The sequence below is a fragment of the Dryobates pubescens genome, chromosome 4 (genome assembly GCF_014839835.1).
Source record: "Dryobates pubescens isolate bDryPub1 chromosome 4, bDryPub1.pri, whole genome shotgun sequence".
NCBI classification, from domain to species: Eukaryota; Metazoa; Chordata; class Aves; order Piciformes; family Picidae; genus Dryobates; species Dryobates pubescens.
In genome coordinates, this window is record NC_071615.1 from 28,810,795 (window position 1) to 28,837,719 (window position 26,925).

Below are 26,925 nucleotides of genomic sequence, written 5' to 3' on the forward strand. Positions count from 1 at the left end.
ATTTTTGCTTGTCATGCCTTCTTTGTGTTTTAGGCTTAGAACTTGGTAATATTCACAGAATGTAAAGCTGAAGGGCTCAAACCCTGATTTAATTTATAAAGATGGGCAAGAATTTCTACAAGGTTATTCAGGACAGCTAAATTAGCTCCTTAACAAGAATCACATTCATATATTCCTGACTTTTTGTCTAAGTCCTACTTATGTCATGTGAGTTTACCCAGCAAATGAAATAAAACCTGTTTTGAGAGTCTGCCAACATATCTGTAGCTCCTAGGAGAAGGAAATATAGAAGTTCAGGTGTACAGAAATCTTTCTGATCCAGTCCTAACAGATTATTGACAAAGTGCCCATGTAGGTCCAGAGAAGGGCAACAACGCTGGTGAAGGATCTGGAGAGCAGGTCTTGTGACAAGGAGCTTAGGGAATTGGGGTTGTATAGTATGAAGCAAAGGAGGCTGAGAGGAGACCAACTCAATCTCTGCAACTCCCTGAAAGGAGGTTGGAGCCAGGTGGGTGTTGTTGTTTTCTCCCTAGTATCAGGCAATAGAATGAGAGGAAATGGCCTCAAGCTGCACCAGGGGAAGTTTAGGTTGGATATAATGAAAAATTTCTTTCCTGAAAAAGTGGTCAAGCATTGGAACAGGCTGCCCAGAGAGGTGGTGGAGTTACCATCCCTGGAGGTGTTCAAAAAACATGTGAACATGGCACTTGGGGATGTGGTTGAATGGCTGTGGTGGTGTTTGGTTGATCGCTAGACTTGATGATCTTAAAGGTCTTTCCTAAGCCGAACCATTCTGTGTTTATATATGTATTAACAGACTTCTAACAGACATAGCTACATTTTATGAAGTAAAGGGTAGAGTTGTGTAGAGTAAATCTGAAGACAGAGAAGTTATATATGGATGGGCTGCCCAGGGAGGTGGTGGAGTCACCACCACTGGAGTTGTTTAGGATGGGGTGCTTGGTGCCATGATTTAGTTGATTAGATGGTGTTGGATGATAGGTTGGACTTGATGATCTCGAAGATCTTTTCCAAGGTGGTTAATTCTATTCTATTCTATTCTATTCCACAATGTTTGAGAGCAAAATCTGTGCCTGAGGTGAGGCAGTAACCAAATCAGTGTTCTTCCCATCTGTCTGATCTCCCATGAATTCAGCATTACTATGCTATACATGTAGTAGCAACACATTTTGCTGTGACTGAGTGTGATCAGTTCGGAACTTGAAAATAAATGTGCCATTAACTTGCACTACCTCATGAAGCCTGATGTGTTGTATCTGGAGAAACAAAAAGGAGCATTCAGAACCAAGGTGTTTGGGCTTTTTTTTTTATTTTTTCCCAGTGTAGACAACAGTGTAGCTTATATTGACATTAAAAACTTCAACTTTTCAGAGCATTCAGACATCTTTTCTGTCTATCCATGCAGGAAATTACTGGAACGCAGCTTCTTTCGTTACGTCGTCATCCTACCTTCACTTCTCCACCTTCCAAGGGGAAACCAGCGCAGACATCTCCTTCTATTTCAAAACTTCGGCCTCTGATGGCGTGTTTCTTGAGAATCTGGGGAACACTGACTTCATCAAACTGGAGCTGAAATGTGAGTATGTGCTTCCCATCACTCTTCTTGGCACCTGAAGCAGGTTCACATCAGGTAGTGGGCTTCAAGAACTGTGAATCATTCAGTAACATCTGCAAGCTTACCAAATTCTGGAAGAATGTCCAAATCTAGCTGCTTGACATATTTTCAAGTTGTTTTACATGGGAGGATATATTGAAGCGTATTTGTAGTCTTGAGGGAGGTTCTCTTCCCCCTCTACTCTGTCTTGGTGAGCCCACTTCTGGAGTACTGGAATCAGTTCTGGGCTCCCCAGTTCAAGAGACAGAGGGAACTACTGCAGAGAGTCCAATGGAGGCTCTAAAGATGCTGAGGTGCCTGGATCATCTTTGTGAGGAGGAGTGCCTGAGAGACCTGGGACTGTTTAGCCTGAAGTGCAGCCTGAAAGGGAATCTTCTCAGTGCTCATCAATAGCTAAAGATTTTTCAGAATTTCATCACAGATTTATTTCTTAGAAGTCTTCAGCTCCATGTCATTTTCTGTATTATCTCATGGTTGGTCTGGAAATAGAGGAAATGGAAAAGAGACACCATCCTAATCAGCATTATGAGAGGTCAAAGAGCTGGAAACTTGCAAGTGATATTTAAAAACACTAAAAAAATCCCATAAAAATAAATCTTTATGAGTGTTATCTCTTAATAAAATCACTGACCTGAAAGAAGTTAATTTTATTATTTAAGCCATTTTTAATGGCTCAGGGAAGGTGCTGAAATCATGAACAACAAGGACCCAGCTCTGCTTATTGGTGCACAAAAGTCACCATCAGAAGTCAGCATCAGATGCTGAAAGACAACATTCATTTGCAGGGTCTTTTTCCTCCTGCAGATTCAATGTGATGTACATGTGCACCTCTAATATTAAAATTAAATATTATGTTTGACACTTCACAAAGTCTAGACACACAAATTAGAATGTGGAGATTTAGGAACTATCAGGCCACAACAACCCCATGAATGCTCTAGGCTTGTGGCTGAGTGGCTTGAAAGCTGCCCAGCAGAGTAAGACCTGGGGTTGCTGGTTGACCTGAACATGAGCCAGCAGTTTGCTCAGGTGGCCAAGAAAGCAAACAGCATCCTGTCCTGGATCAGCAATAGTGTGAGCAGTAGAACCAGGGAGGGACTGTGCCCTGTACTCAGCAATGGTGAGACCACACCTGGAATACTCAGTTTGGTTTGGGCCACTCAATACAAGAAGGACATAGATGATCATGTCCAGAGAAGGGCAATGAAGCTGGTGAAGTATCTGGAGAACAGGTCTAGTGAGGAGCAGCTGAGGGAACTGAGGTTGTTTAGTGTGAATAGGAGGAGGCTGAGGGGAGACCTTCTTATTCTCTACAACTCCCTGAAAGGAGGTAGAAGCAAGATCTCATCTCCTTGATGGAGGTCCCATCCCTGGAGACATTGAGAGTTAAACTGATGGGTTCCTGAGCAACCTGATCCAGTTGGAGGTGTCCCTGCTCACTGTGAAGGGGTTGGACTAGATGACCTTTGAGGGTCCCTTCCAGCCCAGTCCATCTATGATTCTATGATTGTTTTCTATCTAGATTTATAAAAGAAGGTGCAACTTGCAGAGTCTTGACAAATACCTTCACATGCCTTCAGCAAAGACCCAGAATGCCATCTTTGAGGAGAGGGGGGAAACAGGAAGGAAGAGAAGAACATTTCTCTGATTTAAGAAACAGCTTCTCCAAACAGCTAAGAAGGAAGACTGTCATGGGAAAAAAAACAGTGATACAATGCTACTCTGAATGTGGCTGAAGTCTTTAGTGATTCCATTTATCAAGCAGCTCTTCTGGCAGGCTCATACTTGTCACCATTCATGGAACAGTTGGCAGAGATGTAGAATTACCTTAAGCTTCATTTTTTTCACATACATCAGTAAATCTCCAGAACCCCATTCTGTTTCTATCTGGCTGGTCAGCTGACAACAAGAATTGCTCAGAGAAGAAGTGGTTGGAGAAGGTAGCCATGTTTCTGTAAAGCAGTCCAGAAATTCTGTAAAGCTTCCAGAATTCAGGTGTCTCAGGTCAAACTTTCCAGACATTTTTTTAAATTGCAGATATTTTTTCAAGACAGACAAAGAAAATGGAAGCGGGGAAAATGTTTTCTCTTTTAGAGCTTTTTTATACTTTTGGGGGAGGATTTAACCTAAAATCTCATCTTCCCATAAAAAGCACCATTGAGAACACCAGTGTTTCATTTATGCAAGCCCCAACCCCCACCTCCTCTCCTGGCCATGGACATTTTGTTTCTTTCTTTTTCATGTACTAGTGGACAAGTTCACCATGAACCAGCAAGGTGTCCTCGGGGCCAAAAAGGCCAATGGCATTCTGGGGTGCAATAAGAAGATTGTGGCCAGCAGGTCAAGGGAGGTTCTCTTCCCCCTCTAGTCTGCCCCATTGAGGCCACATCTGGAATTCTGTGTCTAGTCCTGGGCTCCCCAGTACAAGATAGACAGGGAACTACTGGAGAGATTCCAGTGGAGGCTCTAAAGATGCTGAGGGGAATGGAGCATCTCTGTGAGGAGGAGAGCGTGAGAGACCTAGGGCTGTTTAGCCTGGAGAAGAGCAGCATGAGAGGGATCTTCTTGGTGCTCATCAATAGCTAACAGGTGGAGGTCATGAGGATGGGGGCAGTGGTGTCCAGTGATAGAGCAAGGGGCAGTGGGCACAAACTGGAACACAGGAGGTTTCACTTGAACTTGAGGAAAGATTTTACTTTCAGGGTGCTGGAGTTTGTGGAGTCTCCTTCTCTAGGGAGATTCCAAACCAATCTGTTCATGGTTCACCATAGTTCATGGGCCACCTGCTCTGTGTGACCGTGCTTTACCAACCCCACCATGCTGGGATTCTGGGATTACATGGAGTAGCTTGCTAATGAGAGTAGTGACACAGCTTCAGGATGGGTCCACTTGCTCTATGGGCAAAGGATACAGACAGCACTCTAATAACTGATATTTGAAGATAAAAGTCTTACTTTCCTTCTTGTGCTTTGCTGTTTGTGTTTAGTTGGGACTTAAGTAACTTCTCCAAAATCAGACAAGAAGCAGTGACGGACCAGGGACTGTAATTCCCATCGCTGTTTGCTTTTGCCCAGACAGCATTCATTCCTTCAGACTCTGACACATGGCTGATTAATAGATTTGCTTAAAATTATTAACAACTTCATCATTTCATTCTCCAGAGGCATCCTAAAATGGAATTCTACCCTATCAGTGAGTTATCCACATGATACTCTTTTAATTCCCCTATGTTAATGTATAGGCAGCTTTTATCTTCCACTGCTTTATTTTTCTAGCTGAGTAGGGAAACCAGCGGTGACCTTCATTGTTGCTTTTAATTGAGTTGTTGTTTTGCTTTCCTAGCAGAAGGTCACTTCTTTGAAAAACAGTCCCCTAGGAGAGCATGTTGCATTAGCCACATGCCAAAGAATGCATAGGACACTGAGGAATCTCTTCATCCCAGGGGCCAGTAAGAAGTTATCAAGTTAAATGGAAAAAAACAATCCATTTCTTCAGGGAAAATTTTGACCCAGATGTTTTTACAGCAACATTTGCAAATTCCATTCTATCCCAGGACAATGTGAAAGTTACACAAACAAAAAGCCTGTCCTGAAGAGCTGCAAATGCAGGTTTGGATTTTGCATGGTCCTTCAAGAGAAAATTTTTGTTTAAACACAGTATTTTTCATCCCCCAAAGCAATCTAATCTACTGTGTCAGGAAGACTGGTATTTCTGTTTTGTCAGTTCTTAGTTGGGTTTTGGCTTGTTTTCTTTTTCCTAGAACCTTAGTGTCTGACAAGTGTGACTTTTCTGGACATTACAGATGTGAGAGGATGAGGGATATTGGCTTCAAACTAGAAGCTTGATTTAGATGAGATGTTAGGAGGAAAGTCTTCCACAAGAGGGTGGAGAGGCACTGGAATAGGTTTACCAGAGAAATTGTGGAGGCTCCATGCCCGAAATGTTCAAAGCCAGGATGGATGAGGCCTTGAGCAACTTAATGTAGTAAGGGATGTTTCTGTTCATGGAAGAGTGCTTGGAACAAGATGATCTTTAAGGTCTCTTCCAACCCAAATGATTCTGTGATACTTTTTTCATGTTTGACTTGTGAACCTACAGGCAAATGTAGTCTGTAATGAAGCTTCATGTTAAAGCAATACCTGAGTCAATTCTGAGATAGCACATCCACATAAACCAGCTCTCAGCTATGCTGGGTTTGCTCCTAGGGGCAGTATAGCTTCTCATTACAACTAATTACTTTTGGCACAGCATCATGCTGATGCAGCTGTGGAGCTTCCAGAGCTACTTCATTTGGCACTTAGCTCAGGAATCACTTCAGTCTTGGGCATAGATGGGCATTGTCATTTGGTCAAATGAGTGAAGCTTTTGCTCATTAGTTCAAAAGACCATTTCATTTGGGAATTAGATAAATGATTAAATCTTCCAGATGCTTAGGTCAATTATTATAAATGTGGTCATGATTTTTGACAACTGCCTGGTTATTAACAGCCAGCCAAGCTATGCAGTAATTCCTGCCTTGCAGTCAAGCAACTTGAAGCAACACTTTCTCTCTGAGATGTTGTTTTGATGGCTTTAATTTTTAGCTGTGTCCCTTGAGAAGTGGCCTTCTCAAAGTAGGTCCTTGCATTCCAGTATGGCACTTCAGGCTACCATCTGGAGCCCTTTCCACATATTTTCAGCAGCCAGGAACAATTTATCCATGCTGTTTCAGTGTCAGCATTGTCATGGCCATCTCTCACCCCTGTGTAAATGAGGGCAGCAGGGCAGGTAATTTAGAGAGATGACCTTGTAGAACTGTCTTTAAACACAGCTGTCTAAGTGGGAAAGGTGGACAATGCAGTTGTTTTCAAACCCTGGAACACCCTCATGGTTAGCCAAACTCTACTAAACTTAGAAGTGTCCAGTGTTGGGGAGTCCACCACTTCCCTAGGAAGATGATTCCACTGGCTCAATGCTCTCATTGTGAAAATTTTTCTTCTTGTGCCCAATAAAAATCTCCCCAGGAGTAACTTGTGCCCATTACCCCTTGTCTTTTCCATGTGACTCGTTGCAAAAAGGGAGTCTCTTTAAATACAGTAACATGCTGATAAGGTCTCCCCTGTGCCACCTGTTCTCTACTCTGAACAAGCCCAGTTTATGGGAAGGGTTCCAGTGATGACCGATAGGAAACCTGATCTAGACCCTGCAGATGGATGCCATATAAAGATACATAAACCAATAGCTCTAGATACATTTAGTCTGTTTATCTGCGATTACCTTTTCATTCTCTTTCAATCATTTCTCTGGATTCTGCCTACTGGACTGGTCAGTGAGCCCTTCGTCAGAGGTGCATTTTACAAAGAAACTGTTCAAGAGATTTGGAAGATGTTGCTCTTGCAGGGATGGAATATTTTCAAGTTGTTTTCATGGAACAAGGGAGCAAATTGGAGGAGGGAAATATCTTCTGGCAGGTTTTAGGCTACAGTTTATAGCTTATTGTTTTATCCTGTTTTACAGCCAGGTAAGTGAGCTCTGATTCCAGCCATAACAAGGCAGTTATGTTCTAAGAATGGGATTTGAAAAGGATCTGAAAGAAGTTAGATACTATTCCCTTTGATGTAAGTCAACTAAAACATCTGTGAGTCCCATTGAAGGGTATAAAAATACATCGGGGAAGTAAGAGAAGCAAAGTACAAGGGAGAAGATGAAAGTACATGTTTCAGAGAAAGGATAATGGGAGAGAAAGAGTGAAATGGAGAGACAGCCATACAAGCCTGACTGTGGGAAGGACTGTAATCCCTCCTTTTTTGTCCAAGCCAGTGTGTCTTAAGAATCTTCACCTACTGTGTAGCATCTAGTGAGTACCCACCCATCTGTCAGCATCTCTTTCTTTTCTGGCAGCTTCATTATAGCTAGAGATCCTAGCCTGCAATTTACCAACAAGGATCAGACTAGGAACAGTTTAAAAAACAAAAAAAGAGAGAGTCTTGAAATACAAGGAGATCTGTTCTGTTCACAGGTCTTGAGTGCCAGAAAAGTCTTATCAGCTCATTTAGTCCAACCTTCTTCATACCAAAGGGTGTAGAAGTGCATGCTACTTCCCATGTGGTTGAGCTTCAGAACTTGTGTTTATCTAAAGCATAACTCCCATAAAGCCTTGAAAGGAAGAAATGGAGAATCCCACAGACAGAGTAGTCACAGAATCATAGAATAACAGAAAAAATGAATACCAGGTTGGAAGAGACTTCAAAGATCATCTGATCCAACCTTTCTTGGCATAAATACCATCTAGACAAGATAGCCCAGACCCCTCTTCATCAGAAGCTTGATAGTGTCCAGTGCTGGGGACTCCACCATTTGTGCCCATTACCCCTTGTCTTTTCCATGTGACTTGTTGCCAAAAGGGAGTTTCCATCTTCTTTGCAGCCACCCTTTAAATACTGGAACATGATGATAAGGTGTCTCCTGAGCCACCTTTTCTTCACACTGAACAAGCCCAGTTCTCTCAGCCTTTCCTCACATGGCAGCTTACTACTCCTTTGATCATCTTTGTGGCTCTTCTCAGGACCTTGAACAAGCCAGTCCACACTTTTCTGTGTATCAGGGACCAAAACTGCACACAGTGCTCCAGGAGTGATCTGACAAATGCTGAATAGAGTTGGACAATGACTTTATCTCTGCTGGTGACAACTTCATTGATGCAATCCAGCATCATGTTGGCTTTCTTTGCTGCTGCTGTAGCACATTGTTCACTCATATTGAATTTGTCGTCCACCCTGACCTCAAGATCCCTTTCCACACTGTTGTTCCTCAGCCAGTCTGTACTGCACACCTTCATTGGGATTCTCCAGGTGCAAGACCTTACACTTGTACTTGCTGAACTTCATAATGTTCTTGTTAGCCCATCTTTCCAGCCTGTCCAGGTGTTCCTGTAGGGTGGCTCAGTTGTGTGCAAAAATGCTTTGGATTTAAGATGAGGAAATGGTGGGATCTGAATAGAGCTAAAACACAAGAACACAGAACAAAGAGTGAAAAGGACATTTTGTTTGCTAAAGTTGTACGTCTGTGTTTTGAACAGATGGTTGACAATGACCCGAGACCTTAGAAAATGGAATCAGTGAACGAAATGTGTTCTGCTTTAATTATATGTAATTGCACAAGGAATAGAAAGGGTAAAACTAAGCCACAAGCCTCAGTTTGTTGAGTAAATATGTGTCAGGAACATATGGGAAAAAAAACACCCTTGCTCAGTTTTAGGAAGTTTCCATCACAAAACCTTGTACTGGCTGAATAAATGAAAACCCACATTTATTTTCTTGGATTTTTTTATTTAATAATTAAGCAATATGAGACATTTGTTCAAATGTCCACAGGCCTCTGATGAGAAGATTTTTCTGGAATGTTTTTCCTTCCCTAACTCTAAGATGAAATATAAAAATTTAATATGACTCTATACAAACGGTACTCTTATGTCAGAGGGAGTCATTTGCTTCAATATGTATGAATTCTGTGCTAAGACTCTCAGGCTTCAGTTTAAAGCCATGCATTAAGCTAGGCTATGAAGGCACAGAATTTTTACTTGAAAGGTTCTCTGTACTCTTTTAAAGGAAGAATAATTTTCCTTGGGGGAAAAAAAAAAAAAAAAGAGTAGAAAAAAGTAGAGATGCTTCTATCCCAAAGACCAAGAGCTTGCAAACAAAGTAACATCCTTGCATAGGTTTTCAAAATCCTGGCTGCAGTTGTACTCACAGTATCACAGTATAACTAAGGTTGGAAGAGACCCCAAGGATCATCAAGTCCAACCTGTCCCAACAGACCTCACGACTAGACCATGGCACCAAGTGCCACGTCCAATCTCCCCTTGAACACCTAGGGTACTCAAGGTACCCATGAGCAGTATCAACAGTGCCATCATTTCATAGAATCCTAGATTTATAAAATAGTTTAGGTTGGAAGGGACCTTAATGATTATCTGTTTCCAATCCCCCTGCCATGGGCAGGGACACCTTCCACTAGACCAGGTTGCTCAAGGCCTTGTCCCACCTGGCCTTAAACACCTCCAGGGAGGTGACATCCACAGCCTCCCTGGCAACCTGTTCCAATGTCTCACCACCCTCCCTGTAATTTCTTTCCAGTATCCACTCTAAATCTACCCTCCTCAATTTTAATGCCATTTCTTCTGCTGCTATCAGTACAAGTCTGTGTAAAAAGTCCCTCCTCAGCTTTCATTTAGGCCCCTTCAGGTACTGGAAGGCCACTATAAGCTCTCTCCAAAGACAATAAGATGAAAAGTCCAATGAGGGGTTCTAATTTCATAGCCTTGTAGACAAATAAGTTTTGAAAAGCAATTCAGGCCTGAAAGTAAAGAGATCAGAGGCAATTCCTCAAAGCAAGAAGGAGAATTACTCACCCACCTTGGAAAACAGACATGAACACAACATACAGCTTAAGTACTGCTCTAATTCCTAATTTGCCTGAGTTTATTGGCAGAACCACTGAAGTTGTAAGACATAATACCATTAAAATGAAACATCTTTATTTCTTTAATGGCAAGCTTTGGCTCATACAGATTTTCTGTCTTGTAAAGTGCAAAAGGCCAAACAGACTAAATTCATGGCTTATGAAAGGCTGCCCATTGCAGAGATTACATTATTTTATTCAATAGGGAGCAGAAAGTACAACAGCAATAAAATGTGCTCTTAATTTTTTCTTTTAAAAATGGGCCAGTTTTGCAGAAAAACACCAAAGGTGCCAATTGTATAATAAAGTTGGGTTGAAAGAACAGTCTCTGTAAAAAAGTTTATTCCTATCCTTCCAGCTTTCATTAAAATGTGTTTAATTCAGTCTTGACATAACCTTGTGAAAATCTATTAGGCCATGTACAAAAATATGTCCCACTATTTATCAGGTTTGTTAGTGATAATGGCCATGGAGTGCTGCTTCTATCACAGTTTAATAGCCTTGCTGAGTAGTATTTTTGTAAGACTGCTTTATTAATTCAACCTAACAAGAAACCACAGCTCAGTTGGAGCCCTGAAACCATAATTGGGGTGCGCAGAGTTCTTTGGAAGAAGAAGGGTTCTGAGGCTTTTTGATTGTATGTGTAAGAAAACTAAATTAAATGGAATCCTTGCTTGTCTTTAGTTCTGTCTTCTGGTAACTCCTTTGTGAATGCTGTCACTGATAATCCATTTTCTGTGGTGTTTTGTCATCATTATATAACTTACAAGCTTAAATGAGAGAGTCATAGAATTGTTTTGGTTGGAAAAACCCTCTAATATCATCAAGTTAGCCACCAACCTAAACCACCATTGCCATTAAACCATATCCCAAAGGGCCACGTCCACACATTTCTTGACCTCCAAGGATGGTGACTCCACCATCTGTTCCAATGCCTGACCACTCCTGGAACAATTTCAGGCCATTTCTTCTCATTCTATCATCCAATACGAGGGAGAAGAGACAGAATGGCATGTGGCTCCAACCTTCTTTCAGGGAGTTGTAGAGAGCAATGAGGTCTCCTCTCAGCCTTCTTCTCTCTGGACTAAACAATCCCAGTTCCCTCAGCTGCTCCTTATAAGACTTGCTATAACAGTAAGGAAGTCCAGTTCATATGTCTTCATTCCAAAACCATCTATATATTATTAATCACACTCCCTGTTTCATAAGAACAAGTATCCCTTCCACAATTGCTATCCCTGGAAGCGTTTCAAAGCAGCAGAGATGTGGTGCTGAGGGATATGGTTTAGCACCAGATTTGGCAGAGTTGGAGAGTGGTTGGACTTGATCATCTGAAGGGTCTTTTCCAACCCCACAGTCCTACAATTCCATGATTCTATTCATTTCCTAGTTTGCTGGGGATGACCTGGAGGAATGTTTAGTAAAGCCAAAGGGACATTTCTAAATCTTCTAAACAAGTTTTGAATTATCTACTGTAAATAGAGTACTGTAATGCTTGCTAAGCATCCATTTCTTTGTCAGCCATAAGATTGTACATAGGACATTACTATTGCATTATTAGTTTATTGGAAAAAAATTGGTTACCTCTCAGAAGAAAAAAGAAATACAAACTTCTGCATCAAAATGTATATATCTTTTAACAAAACCCTAAAGGAACTGGAAAGCTTCAGAAATCAAAAATTGCTGTCTCTGTTTCAGGGTCTGTTGATGATGAACAAGCTGGTGAGCAGATTTTTCCTGAAATTATTAGTGGAAACAAAACGTCATCTTTGAGGACATTGTTTATTCTGGTCACATTTTGCGAGCCAAACTGCTTTGATTTCCATCGCATGCTATAGAAACCTTTCACAGTGGCTTCCTTGGAAATACTTTAACTCCTGCTCATGTTAGAACAAACTGAACATGCTGATAAATTCTGAAAGGTGGTTGACCAGCATTTTTTGATCCTCTCAGTTTAGGCAGTAGAAACAAATTTGTTTACAAAAATGTATGATGTGTTCCCTTTTGCTTGGTCTTTCAGCTGCTACGGAGGTTTCCTTTTCATTTGATGTTGGAAATGGACCTGTGGAAATTGTTGTTAGATCTCCCAACCACCTGAATGATGACCAGTGGCACCGGGTCAATGCTGAGAGGAATGTCAAACAGGCCAGCCTGCAGGTAGACCAGTTACCTGTGGAGGTCCGGAAAGCACCGACAGAAGGACACACGCGACTGGAATTGTACAGCCAGCTCTATGTTGGTAAGATGCAGAGTGGGTACCTGGGCTTTGCTCTCACATGTTGAACACCCTTTGCACTATGTCCTCCAGCAGCAGTTAGCTTAATGTGGCAAGTTACCCTCCTGAAGCACCTGCATGACACCTGAGAGAAAATTATTCTGTGCTGACAGGAGTGGCTGAGAGAACTGGGATTTTTAGTCTGGATGAAAGGAGGCTGAGGGAATGCTTCTTCACTTTCTACAACTCCCTGAAAGGAGATTGGAGCAGGGTGGGTGTTCATCTCTTCTCCCAAGTAAGTAGCAATAAGATGAGAGGAAATGGCCTGAAGTTGCACCAGGTGAGGTTTAGGTTGGCTATTAAGAAAAAATGTACTGTCAGAGTGATCAGGCATTGCAACAGGCTGCCCAGGAACATGGTGTAGGCACCATCCCTGGATGTGTTCAAAATATGTGTGGACATGGCACTTCAGGACGTGGTTTAGTGGTCATGATGATGTTGACTTAATTAGATTCAATGTTCTTAGAGGTCTTTTCCAACCTTAATGATTCTATGATTCTAAGGGACATGGTTTAGCAACAGATTTGATAGAGTTAGATAATTGTTAGACTCGGTGATCTTAAAGATCTTTTCCCACCCAAACAATCCTATGAAGTAGTCATTTTTCTCTTTCCTCACCTGCACCTCCTGGCTGGAGTTGCCTCAAGCAGGCGATAGTGCCAAACTCCTCTTCTGCTGAGCACCTCTTTTGCACACAGACAATTATTCACCAGAGAAATGAAAAATTCTGTGCAGGTCTTGCCAGGTCTGCGTGTGTCTGCAGTGCCTATCCTAGCCTCAGCAGCACTCTGGCCTCTTCAGGTTTGATCATCACCCACCCTTTTGTGTTCATGGCTTTCTCTCTGGTCTTTTCCCTTTAGTCTCATGGGCTGTTTGCCTGATTCATGTGGGAAAGCACCATACACTATTACACAAATTCATCCCTCGGAACCAAATTTGTCCAACTGCGTTCTGGAGCTTCTGGTACCTGCTACATTTTGGGCAGGCTACTCTGGCAGCACTTGTGTTTCTCTGAGTGCTAGCCCCAGGACTGTGAAGTGCAGAGATGCCAAGTGCCATTAGCTGGAATCACAAATGTATGAAATGTTGAACAAAGAAGTACTTCCCAACCTCGCTATGTATCTGTTAACAGGAGAAGAGAGAAAGGAGAAGGGGAAAAAAAAGACATTATCTCCTTCCCGCCCCCCCCCCCCCCCGGCCCCTCCCCCCTTGTTACTCAGGGTTCAACATCAGAAATGAATTAAAATAACATGTACAGCCTTTGCTGCCCAAGCAAACAGCACAGTGTCACCACAGACTGGGTAAAATGTGTCACCAGATGTGCAGTCATTATTTACAAGCTCAGATTCTCCTTTACTGCTGACTCTGGTCCCAGTAAAAGGCATTTTCAAACAAACCTGAAATGTGAAGTTTGTTTGAAAGAGAGAAGCTTAACCTTTTAAAAGAAATACCAAGCCCTTCGCTGAAAACAGGGAGAGCTGGAATTATGTTGCAGTCTGAGTTGTTGGGGAATTGTTACTTATTTTTATTGGTAGGATTGAATTAAGTGTGACCTGAGCAATGCTTTGAGACACCCAGTACCTTTACTGCCAAAACCTCAGTGTCCTCATCTGCACCAGGTTTTCTCTCTTGCTAAATCACATCCATTTGACATACCTCAGTGACTGAAGCACACATCTCAAAGAGCAGATTTAATTTAAATCCTTACTTGGAGCCAGACAGAGAATCAATTTGAGTTGGAGTGTCCCACATGAATACCCTGAATATCAGGGACTGGAGAGTAATACCAAACAAGAATTGTTTTGGTGTTTCCTGTTCTATTTTCTGTACAATTAAGTGTCTATTCCTTGGACCACCAAAAGAGCCTGAGATATGATGATTTCATGTCCTAGGGGCTAGGACAGTCATCAGGAGGGGAAAGAAGGGAATTCCATATATTAGGTTTTTTCCCCCGTGTTGTACCATATATCATAGAATCCCAGCGTGGCAGGCATTGGAAGGGACCTCTGGGGATCATCCAGTCCACCCCTGCTGCTAGAGCAAGGGCACCCACAGCAGGTTTCCCAGGATCACAATGTCCAGGTGGGTTTGGAATCTCTCCAGAGAAAGAGACTCCACAATCTCTTCGGGCAGCCTGCTCCAGGGCTGCAGCATCCTCAGAGCAAAGAAGTTTTTCCTCATGTTTGGGTGGAACTTCGTGTGTTCTAGTTTGTGCCCATTGCTCCTTCTCCTATCGCCTCTCTAAGTTTAGATAGAATGAAATGACACCAGAATGCTCTCTGCCCTTTGTACTTGTTAGAGGCTGAGCACTGCCTCCTTTTACTCCAAACCATCCAATTACCAGCAGCTGATTTGAAGCAGCCTTTTCTCTCTGGTTTGTATTTAGTCTTCTTCCCCACTCAGGTAAATATCAGCCTTTGTGCTCTGTGGTGATGAGCACTCAGATCTCCTTAGGGACACTTCATCACCCATGACACTGTAGTAATCAGAGATGAGAGGAGAAGGATGGAAATGCTGGCAGCCACTCATTGTTATTTGCTTGCTTATTTTAGGGCTTTTTTCTTTCTAATTCAGCCCTGGATATGACTTTCCTAACTTAAATCCTGGGGTGGCTTCTCAACCCACATTTACAAATGTAACTCTTCAGTGTTGCAGGCCCAAGGCAGTGATTGTCCCCCTAGGTACTCCCTGAGCATGGGTTCAGAAGGACACTGAGGTACTGGAGCAAGTCAAAAGAAGGGCAGCAAAGCTGGTGAAGGGTTGGGAGAACAGGTCTCATGAGGAGCAGCTGAGGGAACTGGGTTTGTTCTGTCTAGAGAAAAGGGGGCTGAGGAGAGACCTCATTGCTCTCTATATCTCCCTGACAGGAGGTTGGAGCCATGTAGGGGACTGGCCTCTTCTCCCAGGAAACAGGTTGAACATTATGAACAATGTCTTCCCAAAAGGGGTTGTCAAGACCTGGGACAGGCTTCCCGGGGAAGTGGCAGAGTCCCCATCCCTGGAAGTGTTAAAAGATGCAGGGACAATGGGATCATAGAGTCATAGAATTATTTGGGTTGGAAAAGACCTCTAAGATCTTTGAGTCCAACTGTCAGCCTAAGACCACCATGGCCATTAAACCATGCCTCAAAGCACCATTTCCACACATTTCTTGAACACCTTCAGGGACTGTGACTCCACCACCTCCCAACCACTGAGTAAAGGGGGAAAATTGTCATTAGGCCAAGGCCATTCCTTGCCTTCACAAAGAAGTTACTTATTTCAAGGTGTTGTCACAAACCTAGCAGGATATTTCATGTAAGGCAACAAGAGTAAAACGTGTCTCATGGCTTTACATTCCCTCTCTCAGGTGCTGCAGGAGGCCAGCGAGGCTTCCTGGGTTGCATTCGTTCATTAAGGATGAACGGGGTGACATTGGACCTGGAGGAGAGAGCAAAAGTGACCCCTGGAGTGAAGCCTGGCTGCTCTGGCCACTGCACAAGCTACGGGATGTACTGTGCGAACGGCGGAAAATGCGTCGAGAAGTACAACGGCTACTCCTGTGACTGCTCCAAAACTGCCTACGATGGACCGTTCTGCATTAAAGGTAAATGTTGTAGTGCAGGACACAGGCTGTGGGAGAGCTATTTGCCTGAGAAAATACACACAGCAGGAACGATGCTTCAGCTCATAGAAATTAAACAAGTACACTCTGTTTAATAGTTCTCACAGATAAGTCAGATTATACACCCAGGATTTAAAGGTGATGATTGAATGTCATCTCTCTCATTAGTATTAATATATGTTACCTATGCAATCCAGCTCTCTAAACTCTCTGAAAGGAGCTTGGAGCCAGGTGGGGGTTAGTCTCTTCTCCCTAGTATCAAGTGACAGGATGAGCGGAACTGGCCTGAAATTGTGCCAGGGGAGGTTTAGGTTGGATATTAGGAAAACTGTCTTTCCTGCAAAAGTGGTCAGGCACTGGAGCGGGATGGCTGGGGAGGTCGTGGAGTCACCATCCCTGGAGGTGTTCAAGAAACGTGTGAACTTGGGGGCATGGCTGGAGTGGTGTTGACCTTAAAGGTCTTTTATAACCCAAACCATCCTGTGAGTCTGTGTTTATACATGTATTATTGACTTCTAACAGACATAGCTACATTTTATAAAGCAAAGGGTATAGCTGTGTAGAGTAAATCTGAAGACAAATAAGTTATGTATGACACAATGTTCTTAAATGCTGGAACAGGCTCCAGGGAGGTGGTTGTATCTCCATCCCTGGAGGTGTTTCAGAGAGGATGAGATGTGGTGCTGAGAGACACGGATTAGTACCACACTTTGTAGAATTAAATAATGTTTGGACCTGATGGTCTTAAAGGTCTTTTCCAAATGAAAGTTATTTTTTAACCTGCAACCTGTGATGTTGGGTAAGTCTGAGATAAGAAGAGCTGGGTGACTCTGAGGTGAGTTGTTAACTCCAAGTCAGCTGCCAAGAATAACAGGGTTAGTGCTTTGCACCATAAACTAGGACTAAGTTTCATTATACTGCTCCTCTGAGTAAATCTTCCAGGCCAGGTAATCAATAGGACCTGACTTTTCAAGTCATCACATTCAAACCAATACAAGATACTACCAGAAAAATGCACTACTCAGCAGGAGTGACAGGTGACACAGTATAATACTTATTAATATACCTTCCCATTGATTTTAATTTGTCACAGGAAGCTTTTCTTATCCAGAAGCTTTATTCTGATATTCAAGTCACTTCTCTGTGGTAAATTGTTGGGGTTCTTTACAAACTGAAACTGCTAACAGATGTGAAGAATCAAAAAGAAAAACACATTATTGCTGGACAGGCTGGATCAATAGGCTGAGGTCAGTCATGTGGAGTTTAACAAGGCCAGGAGCTGAGTCCTGACTTGGGTCACAACAATCCCATGAGATGTTACAGGATGGCACAGAGTGGCTGCAAAACTGTCCAGCAGAATAGAACCTGAGGGAGCAAGTTGGCAGTGGCTGAACAGGAGTGATGGTGTGCCCAAGAAGGCCAACAGCATCCTAGTCTGTATCAGCAATAGTGTTGACCAGCAGGACCTGGGAAGTGATCACCCCGCTGTACTCTATTGCTGAGGCCACACCTTGAGTTCAGTATTGAGGCCTTCACTGCAAGAACAACACTGAGGTGCTGGAGTGAGTCCAGAAAAGGGCGACGAAGCTGGTGAAGGGTCTGGAGAGCACCTGGTGAGGAGCAGGTGTGAGAACTATAATTGTTTAGTCTGCAGAAAAGGAGGCTGAGGGGAGACCTTCTTCCTCTATGCAGCTCCCTGAAAGGAGGTCATAGTGAGGTGGGTGTTGAAAATGTCCTCAAGTTGGACTAGGGGAGGGAGGTTTAGATTGAAAAATGTCTTCACTGAAAGAGTGGTCAGGAATTGGTAAAGGCTGCTTGGTGAGGTGGTGGAGTCACTGTCCCTAGACGTATTCAAAAGACGTGCAGACACAGCACTTTGGGACATGGTTTAATGGCCAAGGTGGTGCTGGGTTGACTGTTGGATTTGATGATCGTAGAAATCTTTTCCACCCAAAATGAGTCTGTGATTCTATAAGGAAATCACTGTACAATGGTTCATAAACAATACATGTATCTCACAATCAAAACTGCCCTTGCATCTTGTGGATACTTCAGCTGATGAAACCCATCCTTAGAGAGCTACTGACTGATGACTGACAAAGAGTTGAATGTTCCCAATGTGGCTGATGTGGTAGTGACCTGTAAATTACACTTTCTTGGTTTGGGTTGGGTTTTTTTGTGGTTTGTTTTGTGGTTTTTTACAAGGACAAAAAAAAAGGGGGCCAAAATTCAGTTTGACACATATGTTAACTTTATTTTCTGGTTTGTCTTTGGGGCATATTCAGTTGGCTTCATTTCTTTTACAGCTCAGAGAAATTGTTCCCTACAGTGTTTCTGCAGTTCCACAGATTGCTTTATGACCTTTCCCTGTCCTTTGTTTAAGCATCAGTTTTGTTTTTCTTTTTCTCCTCCCACAGCTGTCCCATCAGCATAAAAGCACTGCTGAGAGAACACTTAAAGTTTGTTTGTTTGAAAAAAACAAGCTTTTTCCTTCAAACCAACAAAAGGAGTGAAGGTCAAATGCTGAAATGGGTATGGAGAGCATGTGGCAGCACTATGGTGTGGGGCATCCCCCAGGGAGAAAGTGTTCCTCCTTTGAGTATTGAAGTACTGAGGATCTACAGTAGGAGAAGAAAATGCCTATCACCAAGAGAATGTGGCCAAGAAAAATTAAATAACTGGTGCTGTGACTCGTGTGCTGAAGGGTGAATCCAAAGCTTCCCACTTTTTGTGCAAGCACTTGGTTTGCATCAACAAACACCAAGGAGATGAGCCCAGTGGATACACTTTTTTCTGTCTTTCAAGCGAAGCTCAGATTCACAGTGTGAACTATTGCAGTCTTTACGCCAGTGCCTGGATTGAACTCCTTCATAGAATCATAGAACAGTATTACAGAATGCACTGGCTTGGATGGGTCCTCCAAAGGTTATCTCTTCCAATCCCCCAGCAGTAAGCAGGGACATCCCAAATTATATCAGGTTGCTTGAATGTGTCCAGGCATAGGGCTTCCACCGCCTCTCTGGGAACCTATTCCAGTGTTCCACCACCCTTGTAGTAAAGAACTTCATCTGGTTTTATACTAGTGTGAGGCCTGAAAGCCCTTAAGAGGGTATTGACATGGTCAGATTTCCTTCTTTCCTGGTTCCCTTCTCTGCCTCAAAGAGGAAAAAAACACTTTTCACTAGGCTGAGTGGATGACAATAAACAGATCCAGTTCTGCAGCACATGGGTGAGGCAGCTCTGCACCCCTCCAAACACAAGACCAACACTCAGTCATCTCTAAATTCTCCCCTGGTAGCATCCACTCAATCCCCTTTATTTTGCTAGTGGCAAACACATTTCATTTCTTTGCTGTAAGTCATGGAGACATGATGGTTCAAGTGCTTTTAGGTAACAAACATCTTAGTTTTCATTGTTCAAAATCCCAGGAACTAGAAAATCAAGTCAGCATTCAACAATCATTATCAAAAGCCTGAATATGAGCCAGTATGTGCCTAGGTGGCCAAGGCCAACAGCATCTTGGCCTGGATCAGCAATAGTGTGACCAGCAGGAGCAGGAAAGGCCACACCTTGAGTGTTGGGTTCAGTATTGGAGCCTTCACTACAAGAAAGACATTGAGGTGCTGGAGCAGGTCCAGAGAAGAACAAAGCTGGCAAAGGGTCTGGAGAACAGGTCTGGTGAGGAGCAGCTGAGGGAACTGGGGTCATTTAGTCTGAAGAAGAGGAGTCAGAAGGGAGACCTTCCTACGCTCTACAACTCCCTGAAAGGAGGTTGGAACCAGGTGGGGCTCAGTCTCTTCTCCCAAGTGACATGTGACAGAGGAATGGCCTCAAGCTGCACCAGAGGAGGTTTAGGTTGGATATTAGAAGAAAATTCTGGTCTGAGAGGGTACTCAGACACTGGAACATACTGCCAGGAAGGTGATTGAATCTCCGTCTCTGGAGGTGTTTAAAAGATGCAGAAATGCTGAGGGACATGGTTTAGCCCCAAATTTGGTAGAGTTGGTTCATTATTGGACTTGATGATCTTTAAGGTCTTTTCCAACTGAAACAATTCTGTGATTCTGTTTCTCTCCCACCTCCAGAAACATTCTGCTGTGCACAACATGGTCATGATCTATTAGCCACAAGTTATATCAGATATTTTCCTTCAGTTGGGAATGCTAGCTCCCCAGCTAGAAAGTCCAAATTTTCCTGTCAGGTTTTTCTTCCTGTAGATCAAATTTCAGGATCTGGATTTTAGTCTCTATTGAGTAAACATAGAGATACTCACCAAAAAAAAAGTATATATATATATATATATATATACTCTGCAGAGGTCTGCTGTCTGCCTTATTAAACATGCAGGGTTGTGCTCCAGTGCTTTGAAAATTGCCTTTCGCTTCAGTTGCAAGAATTCTTTTATTGGAAAGAAACATTCTGTTTTTTTCTTTTTGAAGCAAAACACATGTTCTCCATACCATTTACCTATCTCAAAGAGATATCAACCCGAGTCTAAGCTGAACTTGTCAGCCTGCTTACTGTACATAACAAACTACAAATAGTATGTAAGGACAAATACATAAGGTAAATAAACCAAGGTGATAAGTTAAAAAATACTAACTCTTGGCTCAGAAAATACAATGTACTTCCAATTTCTTTGTCAGCTAACTGTAAGAAGCCTGCTCTGGTGTCACTGCTTTATTGATTTCAGATGTTCTGTGAAAGATGAGTAGAATCATAGAATCACTTGGGTTGGAAAAGACCTTTAGGATTCTCAAGTCCAACCTGTGTAAAGGCAAGGGAGAGATTTGAAGTTCTTGTGCCAAACAGTCTTGTGCAATATTTATACACCTGCATGCTACTGAAGTAGTATTATTGGCACCTCACAAGCTGGTAAGGTCTTTGTCCTTACAATAGCTCTGTGATGTGAGAAGATGTTTTTATTATGGTAATGTAAAAAGCAAGCAATATAATGAGGGGAGCAAGGAACTGCTCACTTTTTGAGTGGATACCTGTGGTACAGGGAGGAATTGAAGCCTGATCTTACCTATCAAAGTTGTCATTCTGAGTACTCATCAAGTGAGTATTCAACTCTAAGAATAGCTCTTGCATAGCTACAGGTTTTCCTGTGAGGTTGCCAAAGGAGCACCTCCATAGACTCCCCAGCAGGAAATCGTGAAACCTGTCTGTTGTGTATTTGACGTTACATTTTGTTCTTCATCTATTCATTTTCATGTGATGGTGTGGGGGGTTAGCCATTAGGGATATTTCCATTAGAAAGGGAGCTGGCTTTTCATTTAGATGCAGCAGAGAATACACAGTGCAGGTTGCCACTCCCTTGTTCAGAGCCGGCTGTCCTAGACATCAGTTCAAACAGCTGCAGCTATAAAAGATATACAGTAACTTCCTATCAGTGCAGAATGAACTGCATCTGTGATTTTCCTGACATATTTAGGCTTTCCTTGGCATGTGGAGTAAAATAAAAAAAAATGCAGCAATTGCTTGTTGGACTTTATAGAGTGCAAAGCCACTGAGGATTTGTTTTGCCCATATGAGTATCTCAGTACTGAGTATGAAATAAGCTTTTTTGAACAAATGGCATGAGAATTGGAGTGTATGTGTGACCAGCAGATGGAGGGAGGTTCTCCTCCCACTGTACTCAGACCTAATGAGGCCACAGCTGGAGTATTGGGTCTGGTTCTCGGCTCACCAGAGTCCAGTGGAGGCTACAAAGAGGATGAGGGCACTGGAGCTTCTCTGTGAGGAGGACAGGCTGAGAGCCCTGGGGCTGTTTAGCCTGGAGAAGAGCAGAATGGGAGGGGATCTTAATGCTGATCAATAGCTGAAGGGGGGGCGGGTTACAAGAGGATGAGGCCAGACTCTTATCACTGGTGTCCAGTGACAGGACAAAGGGCAATGGGCACAAACTAGAACACAAGATGTTCCACCTAAACATAAGTAAAAACTTCTTTCCTGAGAGGGAGCTAGAGCCCTGGACCAGGCTGCCCAGAGAGGTTGTGGAGTTTCCTTCTCTGGACATTGTGATCCTGGGCAACCTGTTGTGAGTTACCCTGCTTTAGCAGGGTGTTTGGACTACAGGATTCTCAGAGGTCTCCTCTAGCCCCCACTACTCTGTGATTCTGTGAAGGACTGCCACAGGAAGCCATTCCAGCAACCCTTACTAGATATAGTAGGTTATATACTAGCAATGATAGGCAACTGTGCTGTGATTCCCATAGAAGATTGTCAGAGTCAACCCTCATTGTAAGAATGTCAGCTTTGAGTTAAGAAATAGGCAGGAGTGCATTATCACAAAAAGCAAAACCAATGCTTTTTTATTCTGCCAAAAGTAGTTGTATTTTCTGTCAGGAGTGTTGAAACAGGACATTTTATCTCAAATTGGTTTGAAATCTTGGTCTGGGTAGCACCTCCTGGGAGCTACAGTTCAGATGTCTCTTGCATTGTTCCCTGCTGAGTCAAGCTCCCTAGTTCATTTAACTCCCATGAGGGCATCCTGGCTATGCAGTTCCCATGAAGGATTGTGGAGAACTTTCTAGTGTGCCAATCCTAATGCAAATCCTTCAGGCGCCAGAACTGCTGTCATTCCTTTGTGAAGTTCTTACAAAGACACTCATATTCACTGGTCAGAATGGCTGTTTTTTCCTTGCCAGTATTTGATGACTGTTTCTCTTAAAACTCTTCCTTATATCTCCTTTTAGGAGAAGATATAAGGAAGAAGTCTTTTATCTGCTGCAAGACTTCAATGAGAATAAATCTAAAGTGTGATTCTTCTGGTCTCTAGGATTGGTATGAGATATAACAATAGACCTCCTGTGGGACACAAAGGAAATTTTGCTTTGGCTGTGTGAATCCAGGCACACACCTGAATCATGATGGAGATTGTCCTTTTCATTCTCATTAGAAAATTCATAGACTCATAGAATGGGTTGGATTGGAAGAGGCCTTAAAGATCATCTAGGTTTGACCCCCCTGCCACGGGCAGGGACATCTTTCACTAGACCAGACTGGTGCAACCTGGCCTTGAACATGTCCAGGGAGGAGGCATCCATGACCTCCCTGGGTAACCTGTTTCAGAGTCTCACTGCCTTCACTTTAAAGAATTTCTTTCTAATACCCACTCTAAATCTCCCCTCTTCTAGCTTAAAGCCATTCCTCCTAGTCCTATCACTACAAGGCCTTGCAAAACATCCCTCCCTAGCTTTCTTGTAGGCCTCTTTCAGGTAGGTTTCTGATCTAAAGATTTGCAAAGTACTTAAATATTGCAGCAGCAGAAATATGCACAGATTGGTCGTGATCAGGTCAGTAATAATATATATCATCTAAAAGGTATAAGATTGCATAATTTCTCTTTTCCTTTTTCTCTTATGTTGAAGATGTTGGAGCATTTTTTGAAGAGGGAATGTGGCTTCGTTACAACTTCCACTCCCCAGGCACTAGCATGAAGGATTTGGTTAGCCGAACGCTTTTGAGTTCTACAGATCCTGAGATCACAGTGCCTGACCTCAACTTGAATAAAGAAGAGCTCAGCTTCAGCTTCAGTACCACCAAGTCCCCTTGTGTCTTATTGTATATCAGCTCCTTCACCCCGGACTTCATGGCTGTACTTGTCAAGCCATCTGGTAAGCAATTGGTCTGAACTTTCACCGCTGAAGGCAAAATTGATAGTAACAGCAGGCTGAAGCTCTGAACTCATGAGGAAGTTTCTCCACCATTGTCACGTAAGAGTAAAGTACATGAGACCTGAAACTGTGTTCTGCTGTGCTAAATTTTGTATTGATGTAGTTAGATAATGGTTGGACTCAAAGATCTTAAAGGTCTTTTCCAACTGAAACTATTCTATGATTGTATGATTCTATGTAGCGTTTTGTGTAGGGGGGTTTCATTAGGCAGCCCTCCTTCTCAAAACAGAATGGAAAGAAAACAACAATGAAAAAACCCTGCTGTAATGCATCCATACCATGAACTGGAGTTATGGAATGGACAAGCAGGCAACCACATTAATCACTAATCTCATAGCAATGTCAGCAGTAGTCAGGGGAAAGTGCAACATACTACTCTTCTGAAGATCTGGAGAATTCTAGATAACCCCTGAGGTGGCTAAAATATGGATGTAGCATAGCTGATGAGCTTATAAATATTTTAGTAATGGCTGAAGGTTGGGTGTGGAACATTTGCTATTACAGTATTAGAAGTGTACATGAACTGAATGCACTTTTATTCTGATGTACTCTAAAACTGCAGCATCTCTCAGGAGGAGAGGCTGAAAGACCAGGAGCTATTTAGCCTGGAGAAGAGCAGGCTGAGAGGGGATGTTCTGAGTGCTGATCAATAGATAAAGAGTGGGGTGCAAGAGGATGGGGCCAAACTCTTTTCAGTGGTGCCCAAAATGGAATACAAGAGGTATCATCCAAAGAGAAGGAGAAACTTCTTTGCTATGTGAGGGTGCTGGAGCCCTGGAGTAGGCTGTCCAGAGAGGTTGTGGAGTCTCCTTTTCTGGAAAGTTTCCAAATCCACCTAGGCTTTGTGATCCTGAGCAACCTGCTGTGGGTGACCCTGCTTTAGCAAGGGGGTTGGACTTAGATAATCTCCAGAGGTTTCTTCCAAAGTCTACTGTGATTCCGTGATCCAAATAGTGCCTTGAAAACCTTAAGCAGGATGATTTTGCTAATGTTCTCTTTTATGGGATAAGTTGATATGAATATTCCACATGCTACTCATTCTTTTCCTTTGATAGGGAAACAGGTGCATGAGAGAAATCCCATGTCAGACATCTAAACTATGGTTATAAGGATCAAGAACTGCTGGTTTGGGATGGAATAGTTCTGAGTTTGATCAATAATGAGATCTGCAGTTCACTTTTCAAGAACTTTTAATCAAATATGAAATTTGTTACAAAGAGCAGACACTTCACTTCTGTTTAGGAAAGAAAAATCTGTCTGGCAGTATGTCATGGGCATCAATTAAGCATTTTTTACTATACTTTCCTAACAATATAACCTGAAGTTTTCATTTCATCATATATTATTAAACCTCCATAAGAGTCCAGACGGTCACCCGTCAACAACCATTAAATGTGAGAGCAAGAAAGTCCCTTGTGTAGATTATGTGTCAGTGTTAATTTGTTGTAATTCTGCCTCTCTTCAGTGCATATCAATGGTTTATTCTTCAGAAAACATCATGCTTTATATAACTTCCAAGAATTTTACTGCAGGAAGGATAATGATCTCCACAACGGAAGTGCTACTTGTTGTGCTCAGATTTGTACCAATTGTCCATATTTTTCAAGGCATAGCTCCAATTTGTTTAGTTTGCAATCTGGAGTGTTACAAACATTTCAGTTTGGAGGTGCTGGTCATTGTCACCCTTTTGGATTATAAATTAGAAGCAGTTTTCATCGCAGTAGTTTTAGGATCTCAAGCGCTAGCTCTTCTCTGACCACAGAGACCAGCTCTGAGAGCCATCAAAGTGTAAAATGATAACAGTTGTATATGAAAGTAAAGACAGGGAAAATGGCTGGTGAATAATGATGAAAATACCTGAGGGTTCCTGTCCCATTTCTTTCACTAGGGAATCTGCAAATCCGGTACAGCCTAGGAGGCACCAAAGAGCCATACAACATTGATGTTGACCACAGGAACATGGCTAATGGACAGCCCCACATGGTTAACATCACACGCGACGGACGGGACATCGTGCTGCAGGTGAGCTGACGTCTCTTTGATTCCATAGCTGGTACTGTTGTAGCACCAGGGAAGTCATTGTCTGTCTCTATTCATCACTGCTGAGGCCACACCTTGAGTACTGGGGTAAGTTTTGGGGCCTCACTACAAGAAGGACATTGAGGTGCTGGAGCAGGTCCAGAGAAGGGCAAAGAAGTTGGTGAAGGGTCTGGAGAACAGCTGGTGAGGAGCAGCTGAAGGAACTTGGGTTGTTCAGACTACTGAGGAAAGGCCTCATTCCTCTCTAAAACCCCTTGAAAGGAGATCGTAGTCAGGTGGATCTTGGTCTCTTCCTAGTATCAGGTGACAGAATAAAAGGAAATAGCCTGAAATTATGCCGAGAGGAGGTTTAGGTTGGATATTACGATAAATTTCTTTCTATAAAAACTTGGCAAGCTTTGGAACAGGCTGCCCAGGGAGGTGGTGGAGTCACCATCCCTGGAGGTGTTAAAAAAATATGTGTACATGGCATTTTGGGACATCATTTAATAGCCATGGTGGTCTTAGGTTTATGATTAGAATCAATGATCTTAGAGGTCTTTTCCTGCCAAAATGATTCTATTATTTTGTATCTTGGTGTTTTCCACCCCTCAGTGCAATTAGGAAATACAAAATACAATAGATGAGGTTGCTCTTTCGGATCAGACTCCAAGGAGTTAACAAAAGCTATTCCCGCCCTCTGTTGCATCAAGTCATGTTCTGAAATCCTCATTCTAGTGGGATGACAGCTGGGCTAATACAGGTGTCACTGTAGATGCTCGAGGGCATCAGAGCATCTGGGCTGATAGATAACATGGGACTCAGAATAAACCTACAGCATTCTGGTGCAGCAGCTGGAAGCCAGGAGGGATACCCTACAGCATCTTAAAATGGCGTCAGAGCCTGGTGCACAGACAGCTAAATACCGAGCTGTAAGTCCTGAGTCTGCAAATGAGAAGGTCTTTAAACTTAAACTTGTCCTGCAGTCCAGGGAAATCGTAAGTGCTGCTCTGCAAAGATGAGCTGGTGCTTAAGTGTTTGTGTGACAGGAGTCTGAAATGAAGTTTTATCGAAGACACATCACCCTGGCTTATTCAGTCCTCGTTACAGCACAGGCAGGAACTTCATCTCTCCATATCTGAGTTTACAAACCTTTGAGATAGTATAATACTATTTAAATAACTGAGGGTAGCGCTGCAGGAAGCAATCACTGTTTCCAGGCAATTTTCGCTGTGTGGTCGTTACAGCACTGTTTTCTTTCCCTGGTTGT

At 42.8% G+C, this 26,925-nt stretch overlaps 1 protein-coding gene across 1 annotated transcript in view; it reads left to right on the plus strand.

Annotated features, from left to right (window-relative positions):
• Nucleotides 1-26,925, plus strand: part of CNTNAP2 (contactin associated protein 2) — a 1,034,004-nt gene that overhangs the window by 940,964 nt on the left and 66,115 nt on the right. Inside the window, exons 16-20 of the mRNA XM_054160987.1 lie at nt 1,427-1,597; nt 12,096-12,314; nt 15,700-15,936; nt 23,331-23,576; nt 25,525-25,658. Of these exons, the coding sequence (XP_054016962.1) occupies nt 1,427-1,597; nt 12,096-12,314; nt 15,700-15,936; nt 23,331-23,576; nt 25,525-25,658 (1,007 nt within the window). The remainder of the gene's footprint in view (nt 1-1,426; nt 1,598-12,095; nt 12,315-15,699; nt 15,937-23,330; nt 23,577-25,524; nt 25,659-26,925) is intronic.